Raw genomic sequence first — 26,783 nt, forward strand, 5'->3', positions numbered from 1 at the left:
TACTTTCTTTATACTTGTCATTAATACCTCTGGAACCTGTTACGTGCTCAATTTCATAGCTGCTCTAGATATATTGTAATTTGCAAATGTGTATATTTATTTATCGATAGTTTGTTTTTGCGCTTGCGTATTATGTGCTAAATTGTCCAACATTTAGTTTTTAACCGTATGATAAATATTTTTAAACCCATTTCAATCCTAATGCGATATATTTAAACGAAAGTGCGACATTGTTTGCCCGATGTCGAGGCGTATTGGCGGGTTACTATCTTGTCCCTTCTAGAGAGATGGATACACCCTGGCTAGGTGCCGCGCTGAACCGTTAAGGCAGCTTGGTTACAGAAACGGTACGCGTCCTCAACTCATTATTATTGTTATTCCAGTAAATCAGTAATGCAGACATTTTTTACACAGTTTAGCATCGAGTTTAATTCTAAATGCTGTTACGATTTGTTTCTCATCCAGCGTGCTGCAAGGGTCGAGTGGCTGGCTTGAGTGGAACTGGAAAGTGACGCCTTGTGGAGGAATCTGAATAATTAAGAAAAAGTTTACGTTGCCGAACGCGGCGAGATGAGGGCCCGTGTGCCATGGAGAGGCGGTGTTTACCGTAAGTACAGTCACCGTGAAGCCGCTTGTGCACGTTTGTGTTCGCGTGTTGTTTTGTTTGGACTCTGGTACTAGCCACATTTAAGCTGTATGACAGTTAGCTATTAGCTTCACCTGATTTAACACCCCCTCACCCTCCAACCCTCCCTCCCTCCCTCCTTCCTTCCACACATCCTGCTCATACACGAATGTCAAAATCCCCGTAATCCCCAGAATACTATTGATTGTATGCCACATTTCGTTTAAATCTCTAGCTGTCCACAAAAGTCCCATATACACATACATTTGATTCTTTATTGGAAAGGTATGCTCAATTTCAACATAATAGTTCAAGTATTACTTGAACCTGTCCCAACATATTTAATCATGTCTATTAATCATGTCCATCAACAGCCTGGATTCCTGAGTTAACAGAGAAAAAATGTGGCTTTTCCACATGTTTTCAACTTGAATGACCAACAGTCAAACATGCGGAGAATAAAAACATTAAAATAGTCAAACCGGTCTAATCAGATATGAGGGAGAAGAGGGGAGGGGGGTGAAAGGTTGTTTTAAAAGCACACACACCGCAGTGACCGTGTCATCAGAGACAGACCTGTCAGTCTGAGTCAGCTTCTTGTCAGGGGGCATCTGTGAATGTTTTCAGGCTTTGCACTTTATTTTAAGGGGCCATAGAGAAGAAGGAGAGACTATACCTCTGCATAGTGTGGCTGGCACATGCTCGGTCATGTCCAATGCTACGACACCGCAGCGGTATTTACATGTACAGTAGTGGGCATATATGCAGTGACCAGCGCAGATGTCACACTGGCTGCTTATTAACTTGAACTGTGATTGGTTGACTAAATATACTGTAGGTTGTTGTTGTTGTTTGCCTTGCAATAATCAGGATTGCTTTTTATCTGAAGACTATGATTTGTTCAACATTAAATCTCTTAATAGGTCACAGAAAACCTTGCACAATTAGGGATCGGTTGACGAGTCACAAGATATTATATTAGGTATGTGTTGTGAGCACAAGTAAAACATGTTATTGAACAAATTACTTTAACGCTAGAGAAGTACTCAGGGTCAGTCACACCTTTTTATTGCAAACTATTACACTCGTTATAACAATTGCTCAATCTATCAACTGAGCCAGCTCCCTGTATCTGGCCTACCTGAATGAAGTATAGCCCTAAAATTCATTTTTACTTCTCATTTCTACTTGAATGCAGAAATCCATGAATTCACAACTAATATAAGTTGAGCAAAACAATATATACACTTTGCACTGTTCCATAGCCACATAAACTGAGAAATCAAACATATGACAATATATTTTGCTGCACCCTTAGTGTTTCCTTGCACTTGTTGACCTTATTCAGTAAGAGCACCAAAACTGGTTTTCCACACACAAATCCAAATGCAAAGTCTTCCCTTTTTAATTTCATTTTGTGGACTTTTGCTGATAAGACTAGAAAAAACGTTTCACTGTCATTCATGGTGTATTAAAGGGGGCATCCCTGTGCAGTTGTGTTTCACAGTCTCAAACAGTTGAGGAAGAAAAGAAATCGTAATGAAAATATCACCACGCCCTCGTGGGGGGCTTTTTTTTTTTTTTTTTTTTTGCAGCCTCCATAAATACAGAAAGCTCCTCACCGCGGTGGCAGAAGCAGCCTACCCAGTTTAAGACGAATTTCGTCAGAACAAACAAAAAGAAGGAGAAGTGTGTGAGTGTGTCGAATAGAAAGTGAACGTGTGTCCTTCCCCTTCATCCCCGCGGTCCTCCCTTGTGTGTTGGAATTTCCCGCATGGACTGAGAGGGATCTTGCTCCGTAAATTACAGCGCGCAGCACGTAAGAGGCCTTTTATGGGCATGGAAGTAGGTGTGGCCAGCGAGACGAGTGGAGGGAGGGAGGGGGGGGGATCATAAGACGAGCACAGACACGGAGAGACTCGATGTACAGCAGAAGGCCGCATTGCCAGCGTGACTTTTTTTTTTTTTTTGTGCAATCATAGTGCAATGATGTGCAACAGACAGCGGCGGCATTGCGCCCGCGTTTCTGCACATTAGCGCCCCGTCTCCTACCGGGGAGGGCTCTTGTTTACGCAGCGACGTCGTCGACCCCCTTTTCCTCTTCACTTAGCAGCGAAAGAGGGGGGGTTAGTAAAAAAAAAAAAAAAAAGTAGCACTGAGTGAGGTCAGCAGCATAGCATGAGTCAACCTTGGGGATGTGTGCAGTCATCATCGCTGGTCTTGTGTTGTGCGGGCCTGCCGCCGCTGCTGCCGGACGCACAGAGCTGCGAGTGTACCATCCTGCGGGCTAGTAGCAGCTTTCATTACAAACACAGTAAGTATCGGGGGCAGACGGGGCGCTGGAGCCGCCGTGTCGATGACTGTGGCGTTGTTGTTGCTGTCGTCGTCGTTGTTGTTGTTGTTGTGCCCCGACACTGCATGTTATTGTGGCCGCGGCTCGCTGACAAAGTTTTGTTTACCTCGCCGAGGCGGACTGGGCGCGCGGCGCTGCTGATCGGAGCCCCGCACGGGGCTCGTCGCCGGCCTGCAGGACTGGGGGGGGGGGTCCTGGCGTGTCAGTCACATTTGCACGGAAAGCGACGCGACGTATCAAAGCCTCTTGACAGGTCGGATCGATCGCCAGCTCGTTACCCGCGCCGCTTACACCTCTGTCACCCTGGCTCGCATTGTCGGTGGGGTTTGTTGCAGTGGGACACGGCATTAGTGGCTGGATAATCCGTTTTCTGCAACAAAGGGATTCTCGTAAATAGCGCTGAGCTGGCCGGCCGGCCCGCAGAAAGTGATGTGGAGACTGGGAGGGGGTCCAGGAAGAGTCCCGCCGTGCAGGAGGACGTGCGGAGTCTTCTTAAATGTTCTTTATTTGTAGTCCCTTTGCACGGTGCAGGCCGCGCACCCCTCCACAAGGAGCGATTTTACATTAGGAAATGGCGATGGATTAGTGCGCTAATGGTGCTTGACATTTATTTTAAGCCAATTTAACGTGTTAGTGCGTTTATTGGGCTTAACCCCGGGGCTTGTGTAAGGTTGCACTTGTGATGCGTCATGATCAACACATCGCCTCACATTGTTTAACGCTCACACAGCAATGGACGCCCTGGTAAACAGCACGCTGTGTGTGTGGTTGGGTCATCCTGCAAACGGAAGGAAAGAAAAAAACAAACTCTTATATTCGTTTGCATCTTTTTCTCCGAGGGTTGCCTCATTTGATATGACATGTCTGTGGGCATGTGTAACATCACATGGCATTGCTGATGCACGCACAGTTTTGTTATCCACATAGCTGGCCATTCACTTTCCTCTGTCAGCGGTGCCCCAGAGCCAGTACATGATCTGAACAGCTGCAGCAGTCTATTTTAAGAAGCATGTGTTTTACCAGGCCACCAGTGTAAAGGGTGACAATTGTCAGTCACTTCCTAAGTTGTTGGAGATGCCCTTTGCCAAGTCCATGTTGTAGAAATGCTTGCATTAATATATATAATCGTCTTGTCAGATCGTTTTGTGTAACAGAAGTCCTGCAGCATGCATGTGTGGTTGTTATAGTGATCTCCACGGGTATTCAAAAAAACAAAAAAAGTCCGAATGCTTTTCTGTTTAGATTTTTGACTGCTTCACAAGAGGGAGTGCATTTTTTTTGTTTTCTCACAGATGGAGCAAGGATTGAAATTTTAACAGAAACAGTCAGGATCTGTGTGCATCTTGAAATTTGGCAGACCGCGCCGTGTCAAAATCTGCTCTGAAACCTGGCCATCAGATAATATTTTTGATTATCATAATGGGTTTCCATGGCAATTTTCAAGATCCACTGTAAGCTACGGCGGATCAGCCTGCAAGGCCACTTTGACTTTTTTCCAAGCTCAAATTTTTTTCCCCCCTCACACAGATTGTTTCATTGTGACTCATGTTTGCTCACTTTCCGTTGCCCTTCCTTTTTGAGTTTGCAGGCTCAGTTCAAAGGGCACGGCTTTCCTTTTTTCACCTCTGATGAGTCACATACTGTTAAAAAAAAGAAAAGTGGTTTCTATCACGTTCAGCCTGCCGTCTGGTCGGGTTTTTTTGGCGGGAAAAAAAAAAGCTTCCTTTCTGCGCACGTAAGGCGAGGTTTGATAAAGTTGTGAGTGCGTTAACAATGACCGTTTGTGTTTGTGCTTTAGCTCTGACCTAATGGCCCATCATTAAATGCGGTGCAGTAATATCCGGTAATGACATTTCCAGGAAGTATTGATTTCACTATCCCTATCAGCTACCTTCTTATGATTTCAGTAATATATGGAGGTCTGCTTGTACACGTGTTAGCCTGCATGCAGGATGTTATCCCTGTGTCATGTGAGCTCAGAGAATAAACCCCACCTCTCTGCTATTATCACACCCGATACCTTTCAGTGGAGGTCTGTTGTTGAAAAAGCAAACAGCAGGTTTTTACACGACTGAGGCACGGATGCTAATGAGATCCCCCCCCCCCTCCCTGTGGGGACCCCTTTAGTCTTGTGACTCAATGCTTGAACTCTGTCTCATTCTCTCCTTGCAGGGTGTTGCCCGTGAATGAGAAAAACGCACAGACTTCTTCAGATCTCCTCACCCCTGGCTAGTGACCTCAGAGTAGGTCACGGAGATCTTCGGAAGGGATAGAAGATTATCTCGGCTGACCTGGCTCCCGCTAACGCTGGTGTCAGTGTAGCTTCGAAGCTTTATCCTAACTCTGCATACCCTGTAGAAGGGTACATCTGGCCGTATTGTTGACTGTAATTTTTGGCGACACGTTCAACCGGTGGAGTACTGATACTTTTCTGTCTCGGCTTATTCATGCCCGTCATGAGCGTGCCAGCCCAGCAGAAACCCAGCGCCAAACGAACCGGCAAACGCATCACCTTTTTCAACGATCCAAGTGTAGCAATGAAGGAGTCTTCTCAACACCCAGACGGGTCCTACTACGTCCCGAGCGGCACCGCCTCAGACCCCGGCCAGAGCGAGGCTGCAAGTACTGTAACCTCCAATCCGGAAGGACCTCACATGTACCTCAACTCTGTCATCTTCAGCCCAGATAAGGGCGACCAGAGCAGGGGTCACTATCAGCAGACTGTTCCCATGAAGTGGGCCCACCAGGAGCCGAGTCAGCAGCAGCAGTCGCTGTCCCAGCAGCAGAGAGCCGCCTCTTGGGGCACCATGACGAACTGGGGCCAAACCTATCCGAATTATATCGGAGGAGTTAACGTGACGGACTCAAGGACTCAGAATGCGTTTGTGAAGTCGATGCATGAGACTTCGGGCTTGCAGCCACACCAACAGCCCCCCAACAGAGCAGCAGACAAACCTGTAGTGGAGGCCTACAGGGACGCTGCCAAGTGGGAGCAGCAGCAGCGGGAGCAGCCCTTTCAGGAGACCCTCAAACCCGGAGTGCTGAACCCCCAGCAGCAGAGCACGTCCCTCCCGGGTGGGAGCTCGGTCCTGCAGCCCTTCCAGTTGGCGTTTGGTCAGCCCAAGCAGCATCTGCCTGCCTACTACCAGACCTTCCAAGGGAACAGGACTACTCTGCCTAACCCGCCTAACTACTCGGCACCGAACGCCAAACCCCCACATCACTTACAGCAGCTGCAAAAGCAAGAACAAATCCAGCGCCAGCAACAGCATCATATAATCCAACAGCAAATTCAGCAGCAGCAGCAGCAGCACCATCAACAAATGCAACAAATGCACGTGCAGCAGCAGCTACAGCAGCAGAAACAAATACAGCATGAGCAGCAGCAACAAAAGATACAGCAGCAGCAACAACAGCTCCAAATTCAGCAGCAAATGCACCATCAGCAGTTGCAACAACAAAACCCCCATGTGCTTGACTATTACCCCGGCGCACAAAATGCACACCCTCATCCACAGCCCGTGGTGGTGCACTCCCAGGAGACCCCCGCCCTGGCTCCCCCGAAGATCCAGGAGCCGATCATTCAGGACATCACCCCGGAACCCCAGCAGCTATTAGATCCACTCCAGCCGCCTCTGCAGACGGAGCCCCTGTCCCAGACGCAGCTCCAGTCCCAAACGCAGCTTCGCAGATCCCGGCGGCTCTCCAAGGAAGGCGGGGCGCCGTCGGACAACCCTTTTATCCCGGCCGCCTCGGAGCAGCCGGCGCCGGGGCCGCAGGGGTCGCAGAACGGGGCCCGCGACATCCAGGCCGCCCCGACGGGCGTCATCCAGAGCACGCACAGGAAACGCAGGGTGTCCCTGGAGGTCAACCTGGAGACTCTAGCACGGGAGGCCTCGGAGAGAGAGTTTCTACCGTCACATGGTGTAGAGGTAATTTGGATACTGTCTAAATAACCATTTTATTTCTTTAGCCTGCCTTTCCTCTTTTGTTTTTTTTTTTTTTTGTTTTCCTTGCACACTCTGTCTTTCACCTGTTTTCTATCAAGCATAAGAAGCTGCCTTTACTAGAAAAGGACTGAATGTTCCGCATCCCAGCGACTGCACTGCAGTTTAAATCCAAACTCGTCGCTACAAGCTGGAAGCTTTTATTGTGAATATTTTAGCGAGAGAGGGGAAGAGATCTATTTTTTTTTTTTTTTGCTCGTGTTATCCCAGGGTATAATTGCATTGGGACTTAAACTCCCAGAACAAGAGCGAGAACTGGAACAAACGACTCAATGCGACTGCCAGGAAAACTGTGCCAAAACTTGAGTTGTTTGTGATTAACGTGTTGCTGGAAGAGACGCTGAGTGTAATCAGCGCCCAATGAAGTGTACACCACAGTGCTGAGCCGCTCTGCCTTGTGGGGGAAAATCTGTAGCTAAAACAAGACTTCACATTGTGAATACTGTCACTAGGTAAACAGAATCTTTTATTAACGCTTTCATGTGTGACTTCACAGCTCTCGCAACAAGTGTCGATCGTGCGGGCCGGTTAAATTCCCCTTTCCACGTGAAGTCGTATACTTATCTGTGTTTACGTGCTGAACGTCTTGATTGTGCAACACGTCGTGTTGCCAAACACCATTGCACTGAGTCAGTATGTCTATAGTTCAGCACGCTTGTGCCCTGAATTTGCCTCACGGGTAGCCTATCATACACAGTGTGTTTGGTTACATGCCTGTACACCTCCCCCATAAGAGGAGAGAAACTCCAGCCTGGCCTCCGCCTGCCCCCACATCCCTCCCACCACCCCCCTCCCTCTATCACAGGGAGGGGGTGCCGGGTTGCCCTGCATGCACTGCTCAGCAGAAAATCTCTCCACCACTCTGGTGTAAGGGCTGGAGTTTTCCACCAGCAATAATGAGCACGCATCCAGCGCGGCTACGCAGCCGCGTGCCTTTCTGCCCATGAAGACGCAGCGCGCGGAGGCAGCGCCGATCTTCGACCGTCCTGTGATGTGGCGCTTCAGATTGGCTTTGAAGTCGCTCCGCGGGCGAGCGTCGCTCTGAAGCACGCGGGCTGCTCGTGCCCACTCATTATGGTTTCTCAGAGATGAAATGTGAAGCATGCTTTTTTTGGGGGGGGACTGTCCACGTGACGCGCATGTTTAGGGCCTACACCGAAGTGCCTCGCTTAAGGTGCGATGCCAAGGCAGCGGACAAACAAAACGCTCTGAGAGCTCAGGCATCACGGCAGTTGATTTTTCCCGTTTTAGATTTTGCCCTTTTTTTGTAGAAATCGACACGTCTCCTAACACTCCGTTGGAGTATTGACCGGGATTTTGTCGAGCATTGTGTTTTTGTGCGATCCTAATATACTGTAGTGATAACAGTTTGGCAGCCCGCTCTGGTGAATTAAACGGCCACCCAAGTAAACCTGAGTTTAATAAAACCATTTACTGTTGTGCGCTATGATAGAAAGCTAAACCTCAGCTGCTTATAGTTGTTGAGGGTGATTGTGACTTGGAAGCCACAGTGTGGTGAGCATGCAAGCTGCAGTGCAAGGGTTTCTTTAAAGGCCAAGGATGTCACACTTTGTGAGGTCAAATTAGTCCAATTTCAAATATGTAACAATAATCAATTGCAAGAATTTGCACACGCTGCTCTCTAATTGCGGCGTTAATCTATTTATAAAAGGCACGGTAACGAATTCCTCCTCCGTCCTCATTAGGAGTCGCACAGGTCGTGGAGTCCCACCGAACCAGAGGGCATGAACGCCAAGCGGCCCCGAGACGACAGCCTCCTCCCGCTCGTCATCCCCGTGTCGGTCCCGGTCCGGAGGCAGGATCCCTCGTCTCCAGACAGGGACGAAGCGGCCCTGGCATCCAGCTGGCCTCCCAGGCTTTCAAACCCCCTGGACGTCGGCCGCGCGGACCACAAGCCCTCGGTCATTGTCACCCGCAGACGCTCGCTCAGGAACTCCCTGTCAGAAAGCCCGGAGCAGGTCGGCACACGTTAATTCTTCTTTCCTCTGGAAGGCGATGCATGTTAATTTAGGGATTTCTTAAACTGTCAGAAGGATGTAACAAAGAGCTAAGTTTTTCTTTTTTTTCGCCTGTTTAATTCCAGCTTTAAATCCTTGAGTTTATGCCACATAGCTCCACCAGCACACACTCCCTTCCCCCCACCAAGCTCCATGTCTTCCCTGCCCCCATTTCAACCCTGCAGAATTTCCTCCCTTTCCCTCTTTCGTTTGGGGGGGATTTGGTGAACTGGTTGCCCTGTCCTAGATCAGGCAGATTAGCGCAGTTTACTGCTGCCGTACTGTACATTATGTACCATACAGTTGAGGGTCGGGGTGCCTAGGATTTTATCACGCAGCATCTGCACGGGTCAGATTTTTTAATTTTTTTTCGAAATGTTCTTACGTAGAATTTGAAGTAATACCTCGCAGTGCACACAGAGGCCACCGTGATTAATGCACCTCCTAAAATTACCTCCCCAGAATGACGCCGCAGAAGGGGAAAAGGATGACGACGGCAAAAAGTCCAAACGTCGTCCCCGGCCCGAGCCTCTCTTCATCCCGCCGCCCAAGCCCGGCTTATTCATCGCCCCGCCCGTCTACTCCAGCATCACGCCCTACCAGAGCCACCTGCGCTCCCCCGTACGCCTCGCCGACAACCCCCTCATCATACCCCCCTACACGCCTCCGCCGATCCTCAGCCCCGTCCGCGAGGGCTCGGGCCTCTACTTCTCCACTCTGCTGTCGTCCGCCGCCGCCGCCGCAGCCAGCGGCCCGGGCCTGCCGCCCCCCGCCACGCCGAAGTCGGCCACGCGCAGCCTGTTGCGTTCCAGTAAGTAAAAAACATCACTACGCCGAATCATTGAATTCAAAAGACCAAGCACACCACAGCTTGCATTAGTTGATTTTTACACACTTAAGTATATTTTTGTGCTCCAAAAACACTGAGGTCAGAGCATATCTTGTTCGGCTGCCCCCCTTTAGACAGCTGCGACATCACACCTCCGGTCTTGTCTGCTATGAGCGAGGCCACTCCAGTCAGCATTGAACCGTGAGTATTTCCCCTCATCTTGTTTCATTGTAGAAGTGGTTTTGGGTGGGGCGGCTGGGGGGTTTCTGCGAATTTCTAACGGCATTCAAGCGCATTCATTATCGTAGCCGGCGCGATTGGTTGCTCTTGCTTGTGTAAAACATAACAGAGAGTTGACTCACCGATTGTCTTGAAGGAAATTCGAAACCCCGCTCTTTAATGCGGCCCTCCTCCCCGCCGCCGTTATCGCTGGAATCTTTTGCTCTGTCATCCACAGTCAGCATTAGTGGCAGCAGCCTTCCTCTGATCTAACCATGCGAGCTCAGTGCTCTCTCTCAATAAAATGCCTCCTGTCATAACTTGTCCGTATTATCTGGCAGATATGAAAGCCCTGCATGTGAAAACTAAAGATATGCACGTGTTGACTGGGAGCATTAAAGGGTGCAGCGTACGTATTGGACCGGTGTAGATATTAAAGTTGGAATCCTTTAGTCATCCCAGTTTACTTTGGGTCGCCTAGTGGTTACCGTGGTAACAGCAACCCCGTAGATTCATGTTATCAGTAATATGCAATAATATACCTCATACCTGAACAACTCACTGTGTCAATAAAAAGCTAGTGGCATCAGTGTTCACTTTGCATCAGTAGTAACTCAATTTAGTTCGGACTGTGTGTGGAAATGCTTAACATGCTTGAGATTCCTCAAATTAACCTGCGTAGGTAGTAGGTAGTGAATCGGCTGCAGTAGTGGTGAATTCCTCCACTATCAATAAAAGCTATTTTATATAGAGGTAAATAAACAGAATGGCTGCTGCAGAGAAGCCATTATCGGTATGCGAGTCCTCGAAAACATATTCTCAAGTAAATTTCAGTGAAGGTTGTCAGCGGCTCCCTCCGAGTCGCCGATGGCTGTTGGAAAACCGAGCGCAGCATAGACGGGGAGCTCGGCGAGATGCGGTTTATAGGGGCGCATTGTGCAAGCTGTTGCCTGACTGATGCCAGCTGCTCAGCAGTTAGTCAGAAACAGGCTAGTGAAGCTTGCTGTAAATCATGCTTTCAGCTGGGACTGGTGCACTCCCAAACGCAATAAGAGCCTTCACAGGTCAAGTTTTAGCAGCCCCCCCTCCTTTTTCCCAGAGGGGGGGCGCTGCCATGAACACACACAGTCTGAAATACCACAGACCCCACTACAAAAGGATGTCCTTGAAGTGTTTGTTTTCAGATCTGTCTTAACTGCAGCGTTAAGATGTCCGGGTTTGACTGACATCACGCCGTGCATGCATTTGTGGGATTATTGGTGCTTTTTATTATTATTATACTTCAGGCTGAGCGTTCATTTGCTTACATTTCTGGCAATTGTGTCTAAATCGCAAATTTTTGTAAAGACATTTGCATTTCACTCATTATGCGAGAGCATGAGAGCGGCGTGACTGCAAGAATTGCAGCGCTTGAGGCTGAAGACCTCAACAATCTCTTGACTATTTAAAGAAACGCGGAGGAAAGAGAATCGAGGAAACAAAAATGAAACCGCATATGCGTAGTAAATGCTGTCTCGACTGCGAGAGAGAATGAATGCCTCTCCTGAAATGTAAAAACGCGAATTCTTTAAGTGCAATGCCCTCTTCCCAGACGGATAAATATCGGGTCGCGGTACCAGGCGGAAGTGCCAGAGCTGAGGCAGCGGTCGGCCGTCGAGCTGGATCAGCATCGCGCGGACCTGGTCTGGGTGCCGCTGGGCGAACTTGACGACAAACCCGACTCCCAGAAGAAAGGTGAGAGAAAAGGCAGCGTTTCTGAACTGTTACATAACCTCAAACTGGAATCTAAAACAGGTTTAAGTGTTGAAATATATGTTTTTGCATATAAAGTGCTTCTTCATGGTTATGTACATGATGCGGCCTAACACGGTAAATATAGTGGAGTTCTTCTATGTTTAAAAAAAAGAATGATAATAATGATAAATCAGCTTCAGGAAATATATTTCCCTTGCACTTGACTATTTCCCTGCTGTCTCTTTCAGTGGAAGACCTCATGCACCTGGCCTGCTCCAGTGTTTTGTTCGGAGGAGGCACCAACCAGGAGCTGGCCCACCATTGTCTGTACGAGTGCAAAGGGGACATAATGGTGAGCGCAACAGAACAATCCGCGCCGACTGGCTGCTCAGGGATTTCCAGGAATAATAGAAAAATGACCGGGAGGCATGTTTTGCAGCGTTCAGGCCGGAGCCAGGTTTTCTTGTAACCCACGCACGCGAACACGGACCTGTTTTCCTCTCGAGTTGCCTTCGCTCACAGATCTTGTAAAAAGCCCGTTTTCCTATTAAAACGCCTACAGTCACATATTATATGTATTTGTGACATAATCATAATGAGTGGTCAGGAGCTTATAGAGCGTTTTTAAACGTACTATAAGCTGTTGACCTGACTGCAGAAGCTGTTTTCTTTTCAGCCAAACACAACAAAACAGTTGCTCTCATGAGGTTTTTATACCCTCGGTTATACGGTATACGTTGAAGCACATGCACAGCCTACGCCTGCGCGCAGGTGGTCCACGAAACACGATCTGAGCTTAGGGCGTCCCTCCCAGTCCCTGTGTCATCATACTCATCCTCTGCATGGAGGCGTTAATAGAATTTACGACTCGCTTCTTGCACAGAAGCAGAACTCGGCCAATACGTTCTGCACCCGAGTATCTGGATCATTGTGGCTGCTTGGCTTACTTCGCCTACCTATTTATTTGAAATGCACATAAACAAGTTGGTGTTCTTTATCTGGGTGATGGAAACCAGACTAACGCTGCTCGTTTCCTGCTGCAGAAAACCCATTTGTGGATCTTTTACAGGCCTGCTGCCGATAGATGAAGATTTAACGTTGTGGCGGTGGTGGTGGTGGTGGTGGTAGCAGCGCAACATGGTGAAAGTAAAAGTGTGTGCACTTGCATTCAAAATAATTCACTGCAACCAGCGTGCACACGCTTCCGGCCGTAGCCCGGAATCTCCCAATAACCTGGTTTCTTCTGTGCATGTAAGTGTAGCCATTAGGGTGCCTTCGGTGGGGCAGTCGGGGATTATTGAACGGAAGTGACTGATCTGTGGAATTTCACTTAGCTCTGTTCTGAAACTCTGTGGTGGCCCGAGATGACTGAGATAGTAAAACGGTTTGGTTGTTTAGCCAGGCGCAGAGTGATGGTGCCGTGGCGAGACCAGCAGAGCTGCACAGGCTGAAGAGATGGAACGGTTGACTGATCAACAGATATATATGTGCCGGCTTCAGACAAGCTGTTAACCAAAATATTGATTAAGTGCAAAAACATGATGATATAACCGGTAGCTGTAACCCTATTTGGCCCTGTTCCTTTTTGTTTTGTTGGGTGGTTTGAAACAAAAAGAGAGGCGTCTGGTCATCACATTCAATCATTTATATTTGGTTGCATGACACGTGTGGTCAGCCTTACGCAAATGCACCTCAGCCACAAAGAAAACTCATAACGGTGTCATCCGTAAAGACCGGACACAGCTACCGCCCCACCGAGACTTCCTGCGTGTCATGGCTGCTGCATCACGGTGGGACCGTTAATCACTCCGGAGCTTCACAGCGCTCCCTGCCCACAGCTGGGCCTCGTCTCTGACCTCCTCCCGTTAAGACTCGAATCAAACGGGAAGATGATGATCTCGCCGAATTAAACAAACGGGGGCGCGTTCTGCGCGCGTTTTGCCGGAACGGGGTCAAACGGCGGCGCCGGTTAAGCGTTTGCGAGTCCGCATCTCAAGTGGCTCGCGTCACCCCCATCGAAACACTGACAACAGAGGATGCGCTCCTGTTTATTAAACGTATTATAATAAAACAGAAGTCAGCCGTGGGAGGGACGGAGCAGCAGATGGATGTCGGGGTGTTTAAAATGTAAAACTGGAAGCGTAGAATCTCGGAACAGCCCTGCTGCATGTGGCTTTTAATCTTAGTTGTTGTTTTTTTTTTTTAATTTCAGTGATAGATGCCTGTTACAGTTTGATAATCTTGTTCACACTTAGTATGAGCATGTCTCCCAAGTGATCCAGTCACTGCAAGTGGGCAACTTAAAGTATGGTAGGGTGTGAAGCCACATCTGGAGGCGGTGTGTGACCGTATTCCTTTAGTAGTCACACACAGATGTTGAAGATATCCTGAGTTTTGACTCATTCATTCAAACAATCAAACACCTTAAACGCCTGTTCAGTAGGAGGAATGGGTATTGTTAAGGTCATCAAAGAGGGTACATATCTACTTTTAAAAAAAAAAACACCATGCGTCGTCAGATGTTTAATTATATTCCCATGCACGATATCGCCTTGGACTTGTTGCAGGTTGCAGAGTCTGCATCTTCTGAGGTGAAGTACAGCCAAACTTTTCACCGTTTCACTTTAGGCATTCTGGGTTAGGATTATGAAAAGTTCACTTCCATCCATGCAGGAGAAAAACTGTAATTAGAAATAAGTAAGTAATTAGAAATTCAGTGGCACTGAAATCTGTTTCATTTTTCAGTCTAGTTACTATGTCAGCATGAACATTAGTGCAATTACGATACCGTGTATCGATACCCATCCCTAATCATCAGAAGGGAGAAGGTATTAAAATACTTTATCCTTGCGATTAACTGAATAATAAATAAATCCAAACAGGATTTTGTCATAAAAAACATATCAACTCATGTTCATGTTAATGCGAAGTAGCCATTTGGATTTAAGTTGTGGATTTAAACTGATTAATGGTGATGCCAGGTCTGAACAGAGCCACAGAGGAGATGAAGTTATCTGCCGTGCAAACAGAAATATTCAATAATACTACTAAGGTGTCGTAAAGTTGAGACGAGGAAAAGCGGCAAATCGTTTGTAATTCCAATCAGCTGATCGTAGCAGCTGTAACATGAGCTGTGAAAGGAGCCTCTGATTAACAGGGATCGTTGCGCCGTTCATTACGTTTGTCCTCGCAGCAACTTAAACTCGGATCCCGAATCAATACTTCCATTACCAGAGATGCACGAGCAGGCGCTGACTTGAAGCCTGATGCAGGGTAACAACAGAGCTGGTTGCTCCTGGTGGAGATTTCAGGCCTTAGCGACCAGCTCTGGTCCAGCGTTGTCAAGGAAACCACGAGGGGGAGAGGGAGGGGGGGGCTGGTGGTTGTTGTAACAGTGCCCACTCTCTGCAGCGGTCCGGCTGTCTTCCAGCGTTCATGCACAGTCAAAAGAGCACAAAGTTAATGTGTGTTTTGACAATAGCAGAGAGAGAACAACTGTGATATAATGCACAACCGATAACGGTTATCAGAGTCCACCGGTTATCTGCAGGCAACTAATTCAGCCCAGTTTGGGTTCTGCTAGTTTATAAGGCACATTTGGAGCCTCTAATGGAGCGAGAGTCGGCTTGTTTGGCAGGCTCCGCGGAGGCTAACAGCCATCACTGCTGCGCAGCGGCCGTTCCAAGTTTATTCGCTTATAAACACTGTTTGAATCCTGTTTGTTTTTCAGGCCGCTCTGTCCCTTCTGATGCTGAAGAATCCCATTTTCCCCAAGTCTCACCATCTATCCAACTACCACTACTCAGGTAAGATTTTGTTTTGACCTTGCGTGATCAGGTGCGTCTTTCATTTTCTGGGTTTTCGAAACAAATCTCAGTCTCGGGAAGTAGAATTCATTCCTGAATACTTTAATCTTCTGGCATCCGTTTTTGCTGCTTCTCATAAGCCCTACCTGGCTGACAGTTAAAAGACATTTTAAACAAACGCTTACAAGGTGTTGAATGTCCTAAATCAACCTTCTACGTATTTGTCATTTCATGCTTAACTGTCACCTCTCAGCGGTGATGAGCTTTCTAAGCCCTGAGCCCTGCCTCTAAGAAGTGGCAGCTGCAGTGGCCAGTGTGTGTTGCTTCTGGTGGTGCTGGTGGTGGTGGAGGTGGTGGTGGTGGTGGGGTGACTGTGGAGGATTGTCAGGGTCAATGTGATGAGGGAAGGAGGGAATAGGGAGGGGTGCATACAGCATGTGGTTAATCCCAGGCAGAAGACAGGAGAGCCATTGTTTATCCAGTGATTTTTTTTTTTTTTTTAGTGTGTGTGTGGTTTTAAGAGCGGAGGGGGTTGGGTGGGGGTCGAACTTGTCGCCCAGAATTTAATGCGTAAGTAGATAGTTTTAGAGCGGGCGAAGGGTTTTCAAACCGGCTTTTTTTTTTTTACACACTGTTTTTATTTGTGTCCTCACCCTCTCTGTGCGTCTCTGTCCCTCTCCCTCCTCCACAGGATCAGACAGCTGGACAGCAGCTGAGCGACGCCAGTTCAACAAAGGCATCACAGCGTTCAAGAAAGACTTCTTTATGGTGCAGAAGCAGGTATGTGTCGGCTTTCAAGCGAGAGCGGCGCGAACTTTTGCCTCAAGCGGTGGTGGTGCTGGTGGTGGTGGTGAGACCGGTGCCACCTACTAGCTGTGAAGTTTAAAAGACAAATGATAATATCTTTTCCTCCCTTTGAGTGGGCGGAGGAAAGGGAAACACAGTCACTGCGGAACAGTGTTTCCTTCGTGATTGATTAATTGCGAGTGGCATTATTGCTTTTCCACAACAGTGCAAAACAGTTTCATTTTCTCATCTGAGACGCTGCAGGGATCAAGGCAGAGGCGACGTTATATCAGCTTTATGGAGCCAGTGTTCATTGGCCAAACCTCCAAATTAAAGGCTTCTGGATTCACTCTTATGAATTCGCTCTTTGTTCTTTTCAAACACTGTCTTTGCTCTAATGAAATACGGCCAGTCTTTTTTAGTAGTTAGTAGTTACTGACTGACAAAAGTATATTTTTAGGGCTGAGCGGTAGGACCAAGATGTATATCACAATATATTTAAAAATTCTGATGATATCATAGTATTTTTTTTATTTATTATTTATTTAATTTGTTTCATGCATAATCACGTGTTCACAACATTTTCTTCTGGTTGAGAGAAGAATTAATGTAGTAGATTGACTAAGGATGGACTATTTTACTGTGATGATGACCAGCTACCGTAATAATTGTAGTCTGTGTGCAACGTTTTTTGCACCATGCTTGTTTAGAAGCGCTACATTGAAAATGGTCTGGTTTGAAACAGTGTCTCGTGGCACAATGTGTTCTGAACACTGTGTTCTAAAAAAAAAACAAAAAAACAATAATAATAATAAAAATAGCAGTATACCACCCAGCCTCTATTATAAGTGTAAATCTGTTTGGGAAATTATGATTGGAATTGGTCAGTGTGGACAAAATAATTGACTGAAGAAAGTTAAAATCCATTCTTACATCCAAGCTTCAATAAAATTAAAAAAAGAAGTTAATATAGAACTGTAAAGAGGAAAAAAATACAGCAGAGTGTGGTTGTGCCTAACATTAAACAGGTGTGTGGTTCCCAGGTAACCACTAAGACGGTGGCGCAGTGTGTGGAGTTCTACTACACGTACAAGAAACAGGTGAAGATCGGTCGCAATGGGACGCTAACGTACGGCGAGGCAGAGCCGCTGGACAGCAGGACAACGGAGGAGGAGACGGACCACAAGGTCAGACGCTTCCTATGTTTTTTAATATCTCTAGAAATTTACAGAAAAGAAGTCCTGTTTGAGAAAATGGAGAGAATCCAGATCCCGCCTGTTTCCTCTGAAAGAAACACAAAAAAATTACGGCGCCATGAGACAATCTGATCAGCAGAAGGGCTGTTTGACTTTGCAGCGTTATGAATAGACACGAGAAGTTTTATGAGAAGAAGTGAAACAGCGCAGCGTCGATTCAGAAATAGCTCGTAGTATCCTCCTTAAATAAACTGACTTACATAAAAGGCTGCAGCTCACTCTGAGCTATGACACATTAAGTCCTAATTACTAAAGCTGCTGATTTAATAACAAATGCAAAGATTTGATTTTTTTTTTTTTTTTTAATCCACTGAATCATTGCATGTTTAGGTTTACACACTGAATGAACGGCAACATATACAGCTTTGCGAAAGAAATGTTTCCCATCTTACGAGTCGTTCTTCTTGGACCTGCAGGGCTCTCACAGGCTGGAGCCTCAGCGGGAGGAGGAGGACAGCAGGAAGTGGGAAGGATCAGCTGACAGGAAACAGGATGTCTGCCCCACCAAGGTGACACACACTCTGCAGTCCACTGACAATGTGAGTGTTACATGTAAATGAATCACCCCTCCATGAGTGACTAATGAGTACATATAAAAAGAAGAAGGCTCATGAAGAGGATATTTGTTGGCCTTTGACCTCGATACACAGGATAAAAAAAGAAACAGCGTGTTTTATTTTAACTCCTAAATCAGTATCTGTCTAGTACATCTGTCTAAATTATTTGCATTATATCAAAACATGTTTAAAATCAGTTTAGCCACCTCGCTCCGAGGCCTTGGCATATTGGCCTAAATATTTGGCACAAAACACAACGGTGCAGAAGTCCTGATAAGCCGCTGAAGTAGGTTAAGAACAGATGGATAAATAAAACAGAATCATGTTCATTGCTTGTGATTTTGTGTTGAAATCCCCTTTGATTTAAGTCACTATTGGACAAAAAATCTCACTTCCGCTTAATGAGAACAACTCCGAGACCCTCGTCAGACCTGAAAGCTGCTGCGCGGCAGTGTTTTGGATTTAAAAAGCACGATGGCACAGACGCGCTGGATAATAGATAAACATCACATGCAAGTTGCACCAACTCGATGTAACTCTGGAAACAAAGACAGCATTAGTTTTGCGTAAAATCTGTTTCGTAACTACGCAAAATAGTTTCAAAACTGAAACCTCTCTAAATGAATCCATATGAAATTGAATCAGAGTCAAACCAAAAACTTGCAGTGATACCTGATAGAAGTGTGTTAATCGTACGGCTGGTTTACTCTTGTTCTGTGCACGTACCGATACCTATAAATCTGTACATACACCTCCTGAGACCCGGTGTCCTCACGTGGGGACGTTACCTTTTAGATTTGTTGCAGTTCATTCTGCTTCATTTAGACTCGTTGTCCTCATGAGGACACACTTTTATCTTGTTAGCGAAGGGTCAATACACTTGTTTATTTATTCTTATTAGCTTTTCTAGATTCATATGACATGCGACTTAAACAAGTTTGCAAGTACTCGTTTGAGGACGTTTGGATTTCATCGTTTCCAATTCTTAAAAAAAAATATATGTATGCAGTATGTCCTGTTGGAGACCTACGGTAAAATACACTGAAATAATCCCTGTGTCCACATCATTTCTTTCAAAAACTACTTCCACTCACAAGATGGTGCTTAGTTGTTATACTTGTACTAATCCAAAATACCCAAAGATCTTAATTTTTTCTTAAAGTAATTAATATTCATAATAATCTCAAAATAAAAAAACAAGCTTGTGATTGTCTGGTGAGAAGCTAAATGCTTTTAAAAACCTCAGTGCAACATCGCGTTATAAATACACTGGCACAATTTTGCAACTTCCTGTTTTAGAAACCTCATCTGGCCTCTTCACACTAGTTTGTCCTTTCGAACTCTGCCCGACTTGGATGCGTGTTGCTGCCCCCCGCTGGGGTTTGAAGGAGATAACTTGTGTAACTGCAGTGTATCTGTTGGCAAACAGTGACTCGACAAGAAGCTTTTGTCCCTGTTATTTGCATACCGCTGATAAAAGCCCGCGCGTGTTTTTTTGCGCGCATAATTCTATCCTTGCGTTAAAAGCCGCCAATAAAGCGGCTCCAGCCTCATTAGTTTCTGTCCTAATTGAAACCAGTGACTGCGTTAAAAAAAAAAAGTCTTTTGGAAGCTTTTATGTTAACGACACCTCTGTCTTTTTATTGTGTGCAGCCTGGGACCGTCCTGATCATGAAAGGCCAGGAGGACGCGGGGAGGGAGCAGCAGCCGCCGTCCCGGGTCATCCACCCCGCTCACCCGCCCCCGCCCAGCTCCAAACCGCGTCACGATGGCAACACGCGCAGAACGAGCCCGGCAACCGGCAACAAAGGCTCCGCCGGTCAGGAGGGAGAGTTCCCCTGCAAGAAATGCGGCAGGTCAGTCATCGGGAAAACGTCACTCGGCGTCTACTCGCGCGGAAAACACGGAAATATTCTGCAGGAAATGTTGGCGCTGCCGCCGCTCACTTGGAAAATGCACCCGTAAACAAAGGTGTCCGCTCGAAAGGAATCAAAATGCCTCTGTCACGCTTTGATTAAATAACAGCTCGTCCTCTGGCAGCACCGGCGCTGTTATTGCCAACTGTGTCCTAGCAACCGGAACACAGATCAGATACGGCACATCGCGCCTCCCGTCAACTCTCTACCCCTGCAAAACTCACAAGGGCTCCACTCGTTCTTTAAAACGCCCTCGTTACAGATCATCCCACGATTTTAAAAAAAAAAAAGTGCGTTACAGGAAATCCAACCGGGTCATCTACAGCTTTCAACAGATCTGGAAACTTGGTGGAGTTTCAGTCCCTGCACAGATTCACTGTTTCATCACGAGATTTAATATTTACTGTGGAGCCGAACTCATCGGTTGCATTCTGAATATAATCATTTTCGTAATTGCTTTTAAATTAGGTTCACTGTTTTATGTTTCTTTAGAAAGAAAAACTAATAATTAGCAGATTAAGTTTTGTTTGCAGCCTCATTTCCTCGTGAGCGATTTGGCCGCCTCATTATCTCGCTTTATTTCAGCGCCGCGTGCTGAACTTTGATCTTCATGGAGAGACAAAGGAAGGAATCGATGCACGCGTCTAGAGAAGTTAAAAACAGGAAAGGATTGAGAAGCCTTTGATCAAGTGTGCGTTGTCTGGTAGCCCCTTAACAAACCTGATAAATCACAGATTAACAGATCATCCGCCAATACAGCTTGTTAAATGAGCGACTTCTCATCTCAGTGACTAAACAAACAATATGAATTTTTAATAAACCAGCACAACCGGTGTATTTGATTACACAGCGTTCATAACGTTGCGTCGTGCATGATGCGACTACATCACTGCGAGGCGCGGTGAAGACGGAAAAGTCCGAAAAATGAACCGGCACAACGATAAGACCAAATAAATAAATAAAAAAGGTGCTATGACAGTTTTTAGGATGAACAGACGCCCCCAATTTCTGGGGACCGTCCCCGTTTTGGATAATGGGTAAACTCTCCCTTTTGTTCAACAAACACAAACTACTGCCACCTGCTGGTATAAACTGTTATATCCTCATACATACAGTATGTTTACAGTAGTATTTTAGGTGTGTTCAAGTGCGCCACTGACGACGTCGTCCTTTGTTACCAAACCATAGTAATAGTTGGTAAACATTTTGGTGTGTCCATTTAGAGACATTGACTCTGTGCGTAGGAATTTCCTAAATCCCGAACTCTTTCGTCCCGCAGGATTTTCTACAAGGTGAAGAGCCGCAGCGCACACATGAAGAGCCACGCGGAGCAGGAGAAGAAGGCCGCCGCCCTGCGCCAGAAAGAGGCCGAGGAGCGGGCGGCGGCGAAGGCAGCGGCCGAGGCCGCCGCCATCTTGGCCGCGCGGCAGCCAAACGGGACGCGGCAGGCGGGCGGCGACAGCACCAACGACGACTCGTCGGACGGAGAGGACGACGACGACGAGGACTGGCAGTGAGGGGAAGGCCGCACAGACTCGACAGCAGGCAAACGGCGGCGGCGGTGGTGGCGGTTCAGTCCTGGAACGGAGGCGACAGCCCCCTCCGGTGAACCCTCTGTATATTTCGTGGAACAAGAAGACTTCCGTTGCTTGGCACATTCAGGGACAGATGAACTCCCGTGTACTTGTTTAACTGTGAACGCGTAGGGACGGAGCGAGCGGAGCGGCGGCGGCGGCGTGCTTTCCAGGAACTCCCCTTTACTCCGCTTTAATTAAAGGCATCTCAAGAGTTACCTCTCTTGGTCACAGGGCTCGGTCAAGTCAAAGCCATGCCGCTTTTTCTCTTTTTTTTTATTGTTTTTTTTGTTTTTGTTTTTTGTTTTTGGCGCTGTCCCGTTCCCAGCCGCGGCCTTCCTTCCTTCCTCAGCACTTTGAGTCTGCTTCGTTTTGTCGGGCGTTGAACTCACCGGACCTCGTTTTTTGTTTTCTCGGGACGAGCCACATGCACGTGCTCGCTTGGTCCTGGATGGATGGATGGATGAATGGACGGATGGATGAATGGATGGACGGATGGACGGATGGACGGATGGATGGATGGATGGATGGATGGATGGATGGATGTGCAAACTGTTGCCTCTGTTTCGCCTGCACTCAGACCTTTTCTCAGACGCATGTGTTCATCTGTGAATCCCCCTCCTCCCTTCAGCCCTTTTCTAGCTCCCTCAGTTTGTTCCTCACTGTTGATGCCTTGGATGTTTTGATGCTTTTTATCTCGAAATGACAATCAATTTTACACTGTTGTTTTTTTTTTTTTTTTGTTTTGTTTTTTTTTTTATGAAAACACACACACACACAGACACACACACACAGGTAAACGTTACTTTTTTTCCTGCCTGTGTCGCTCTGTATGGTTATTGTTGTTGTGAATATTCTCGTTGATGATTATTAATATTATTATTATTATTATTATTATATTCTGTTTTTCGGCTGCAATTTAACTGAGCGCTTTTTTCCCATTTTTGTCTTTTTTTTTTTCTTTCTTTTTTTTTTATTTAAACATAAAACAAAAATAATGCTACTTGCTGCCTGTTTATAACTGTGAGATTATTTTATTTTATTTTATTTTTTTTGTTGTTGTTGTTGGAAGCCAGAAGTGAAGAAAAAGGCAGAATCGTAATGTGCAATAGAACAAGTTGACCCCGTGTTACCTGAGTGTTCGGCCCCCGTCCCTCCCCCTCCTCCCTCCCCCCCTCCCACCCCGTCACGCTCACAGCTGTCGACCCTGTAACTGATAGCAGGTACTGACTCAGACTGTTGAAACCCCAGGTCTCTAAAGATACACACAAACAAAGTCGGGGCGCATTTCAATCTTTGTGGCGTCATCACTCCCCTGAAATTTAAACGCAATTTGTTTTTGTGGGGTTTTTTTTTCTTGGCTATTTACACATTCAAACTGGCTTTAAGAGACGCGAGGTTCAAACTTTACAGGGTTTAAAATAGGACACTTTGTCCGTCTATAATAAAGTGTCTCCTTTCGCTTTTTGTCAGCAGGTCGTTCGCTTTCATCCACTTCCATTGACAGAAACATAATTTACTGTAAACCAAACTTGACCCAGATTTTGCACGTCTTTCTTTCTTTCGGTCTTTTCTTTTTAACGAGATGAGATTCTGAACGCAGACACGCGACTTTCCCTCGCTTTCACAGATCGGCTTCTGTCGCGCACTCTTTCTACCTCAGCGTTGTAGCCCTCGCACTTTCCGCAGACTGTTACTGATTGAACATTCATTTTTTTTCCGAATTATTATAAGTATTTGCAGAGAGGGAAATTATTATCGCAAAACCAGATCTTTGAAGGGGATTCCGTGATTTTTTTTTCTTTTTCAATTTCTTTACAAAAACACACAACTTTTAAGTGCGGACAAAAAGCGTTTTTTATAAAAATAAAAAAAAAATTTTTTCAGGGCTGTGCGTCAAACTCCTCGACGACTCCTGATGAGAGTAGACGGTTTACTGACAAAAACTGACGAGAGCAGGCAGTAGGCAGTTTCACCCCTGGCGTTTGCGCTGTCGTTTACTTTTTATATTTGACTGTTTACGGATGAAAACGTAAAAAGAGGCATTAAGAGAGGCCGCCGCATGCTCTGCAAAACCATCACTGAATTCTCACACGTTGAGGGTCTTGCGTCAGACTGTGTGCACAGTTACATTTTTGCACTAAAGTCCCTTTTTCCTTTAGTCTGAATTTTTCTTTTTCTTTTTTTTTTTTTTTAATGTGATAAAGTGTCTGGGCCTGTATTTAGATTGTTGTGGCACTAAGACACTGAACCCTGTTCGGGAGCTGTGTGGGTTTAGCAGCTACTGAAGGCCACGGCTGACACATGTGACAAAAAAGGAAAAGAAGAAACGTCTAAAATCTTTCTGCATTGGTTGCCTTTTATTATTATTATTATAATTATTATTTCTCTTTACCGCGTTGCTGATACGAGGCGCCGACTTGGACCACGGGAGTGTTTTGATTCGTCTATCGCTGCATATCTCTACGTTATGCCCTTTGCCCCCCTCCCCCCTCCTCCCTGCAGCCACAGCCTCTGTTGCCGTAGCAACGCTCGGGTTAAAGGGTTATTTTTCCTTTAATGGACAAACCCGCAGCGCGGCTCTCCGGCCAGTCCGCCGACTTAGACCTGGGTCTATGCACAGACTGTTGTTACTGTACGCCAGTCGTGAACGAAGACACACAAACTAAAAAGAGAAGAAAAAAAAAGATTGCAGACTGTTCACATGTTTGTTAATTTATATTCCCTTTTTATGTTTCTTGACGGTGAGTGGGTGGGTGGTGAGGGGGAAAGGGAGGGGAGGGCAGGGGAGGGGGGGTTGTTGCTGTTGTTGCTGTTGTTGTTGCCGTTGTCGTCACAGAAAAAGTTTTTCAAGGATGAAATGAGCCAGCTGTAAACTCTTCGTTATCATCCAGCTGGTTAAGGGAATTTTAAGGGGACAAAAAAAAAAAGGTTTATTTAGCTAAAGATTAGAAATATATTATATGAATGGAATTCTATGTTTGCATACTTTCTATGCTATTTTCATATGGGGTTCACACTAATGACAAAAAAAAAAAACGGAAAGGAATCTCAAGTGCTTTTTACTACAGTGTAACTTATTTGTTTTGATCTTATTTGATTTTTACCACCTGTGTTTTTAGTAATGATTTATGAAGCACTGTATATTAAAGTTTTAAAAATATTCAACAGGACTTTTGCGTGTCTATTTCTATATCTATCTATCTATATATCCATGTGACAAAAAAGTCTAAAGACAGGGGTGTCAAACTCTTTTTATTTTGGGGGCCACATTCAACCCAATTTGATCTCAGGCAGGCTGGACCAATAACACAATAGCAATATTTTTTCTCCATATATTTTAGTGCAAATAAGAACAAGTAAATTAGGAGAATGTTTAGATTTAATCAACCAACCTTCAAAAAAATTAATTTTCTTAAGGAAGAAAGTGATATTTGGTCTCAATGTTGTGTTCTGTCCACTTCTCCGTCTAAAACAGTGGACAAAATTGGGAATAGAAGCTATTTTTATTCCTGTGGCCCAGATTTGACCCTCTGACTGGCCGCTTTTGGCCCGCAGGCCTTATGTTTGACACCTGTGTGTTGAGATATTGTTGCTGTTGTTGTTGCTGCTGCTGCTGCTACTTCTCTGGGATCCACTAGGGGGCAGCATTGTTGCAGAAGTTCATGCACATGAGACGCGCAGGAATAGCAGAAGGGGGCGCTATTGTAACGCAGTTAAGCTGAGCTGCGATGCATTAATGTAAGAGTTCGATCATGTTTCTTATTATAAAGGACATAAATTCCAAATTGTCTCGGAGGAAATTACAGTTTTAATCCGTGCTGTGATTTTAAATTTACAAAGATAATCTGGTTGCGTGTTGCATGTAATTTACATCTTATCTTGTGACATTTATAAATCCATGTCATAGTTTATTATACTCTGTAAGTACATTTCTGGTTTGAGTCATTTGATTAAACCTATCCAGGTGGATGAAGACAGGTGTTGCTGAGCTTTTGTTGGATATTTGACGTAGTTCATTGATGCCAGGAAGCATTTTTCTAGTTAAGTTAAAAAAAAAACAAGTCTCTTGTTTTGAAAAACCTTCAGTTTATTGCTTCTTTATCCACATTTTTTTCTCCCTAATGTTGTTTCACATTAGGCATCTGAAAACAAGCAGCATCTAAAAACAAGCGTCTTAATAACCATGTTAGAGATTAACCGTATCTGAATATGGAGTTAAAATGAGGAGGGGAGCTTCGTACTCCCACCACCACCAGGGTGAGCAGCAGGGCGATCTTGGAGAAGGCAAACAAGAACAGCATGCGGCTCAGATGTGTCCTGGCGTACTCTTTCTGCCTCTTCCAAACCGTGGGAGGAAGAAAAGAAGAGAAGGAGGAGGAGGAGGAGGAGGAGGAAGACAAATAGGAGGCAAAGGAAGGGAGGAGAAGGATCCTGAGTGCAAAAACACAACTCTATCTGGCTCTGTGTCGCAGCTGGAGAATATTAGACATCGGAGCTTTGGAAGTTTTTTAGTGGGAATCGCTGAATCAGAAAATTGCACAAAAGCTCATTCGTCGCTTGAAAAACTGCACCCTCCCTGCAGCTTAATGATAACCTGTGCAGTGTCTGTTCCTGCAGAGCATCCATCACACGGACACGAGAGAGAGCGAAAGAGAGGTTATTTATAACGGTTCAAATCACATGTGACCAGAGAACACAGGAAATGAATGTGGCGGTTTATTATTATTTATATATATACATATATATATACCAAACACTCGTCGTCTTTCTGACTCTCAGCCTGACCCTGGATGGTGTGTGGGGGGGGGGGGCAGAGTACCTGGAGAGAATTGCTTTTCCTTGTGTTCCTTGTTTTTATTTTCATATTTAATTAATTCCTGTGGGGGTTTTCCCACTTTGATTGTTGGATTGTTTTTTCCTTGTGTCCCATTACTTTCACCCTTTCCTGTCAGGTCATCGGTGATGTTAGCCCTGTTTGTGTTGCAGGTCATGTCCTCGTGTTTCTTGAGATCTTGTCTTGGTCCTCGTCTGTTTTTGGATACCTTTCCTTTCTTGCAGCACCTTTTTGTTCACTAGTTTATGTGTTTCCAACTCCTGCCT

General features: G+C 45.9%; 1 protein-coding gene across 4 annotated transcripts; it reads left to right on the plus strand.

Moving 5' to 3' along the window:
• Positions 1–283: 283 nt before the first annotated feature.
• Positions 284–24,848, plus strand: mideasb (mitotic deacetylase associated SANT domain protein b). 4 transcript variants are annotated; one of them, XM_047611362.1, is made up of 14 exons: positions 284–347; positions 466–607; positions 5,151–6,910; positions 8,692–8,964; positions 9,466–9,814; positions 9,967–10,033; positions 11,643–11,785; positions 12,034–12,137; positions 15,516–15,591; positions 16,283–16,371; positions 17,406–17,564; positions 18,050–18,172; positions 19,844–20,046; positions 21,386–24,848. In XM_047611362.1, the coding sequence occupies exons 3-14, from the start codon at positions 5,426–5,428 to the stop codon at positions 21,621–21,623; spliced, it is 3,309 nt and encodes a 1,102-aa protein (XP_047467318.1). In that variant the 5' UTR covers positions 284–347; positions 466–607; positions 5,151–5,425; the 3' UTR covers positions 21,624–24,848. The 4 variants fall into 4 exon arrangements, with proteins under 4 accessions (XP_047467318.1, XP_047467321.1, XP_047467317.1 ...); XM_047611365.1 differs by lacking the exons at positions 284–347; positions 466–607 and adding an exon at positions 832–2,939 and having other exon boundaries at positions 18,050–18,142; XM_047611361.1 differs by lacking the exons at positions 284–347; positions 466–607 and adding an exon at positions 833–2,939.
• The last annotated feature ends 1,935 nt before the right edge of the window (positions 24,849–26,783 follow it).

Source organism: Mugil cephalus, chromosome 17, assembly GCF_022458985.1.
Source record: "Mugil cephalus isolate CIBA_MC_2020 chromosome 17, CIBA_Mcephalus_1.1, whole genome shotgun sequence".
Lineage (NCBI taxonomy): Eukaryota > Metazoa > Chordata > Actinopteri > Mugiliformes > Mugilidae > Mugil > Mugil cephalus.

Bases quoted from the DNA above. Each gene is read 5' to 3' on its own strand.
- mideasb (XM_047611362.1), top strand. From the start codon at position 5,426: ATGCCCGTCATGAGCGTGCCAGCCCAGCAGAAACCCAGCGCCAAACGA. The intron at 9,815-9,966 runs GTAAGTAAAAAA...GCCCCCCTTTAG, and splicing joins GCGCAGCCTGTTGCGTTCCA to ACAGCTGCGACATCACACCT. The intron at 17,565-18,049 runs GTCAGACGCTTC...TTGGACCTGCAG, and splicing joins AGGAGGAGACGGACCACAAG to GGCTCTCACAGGCTGGAGCC.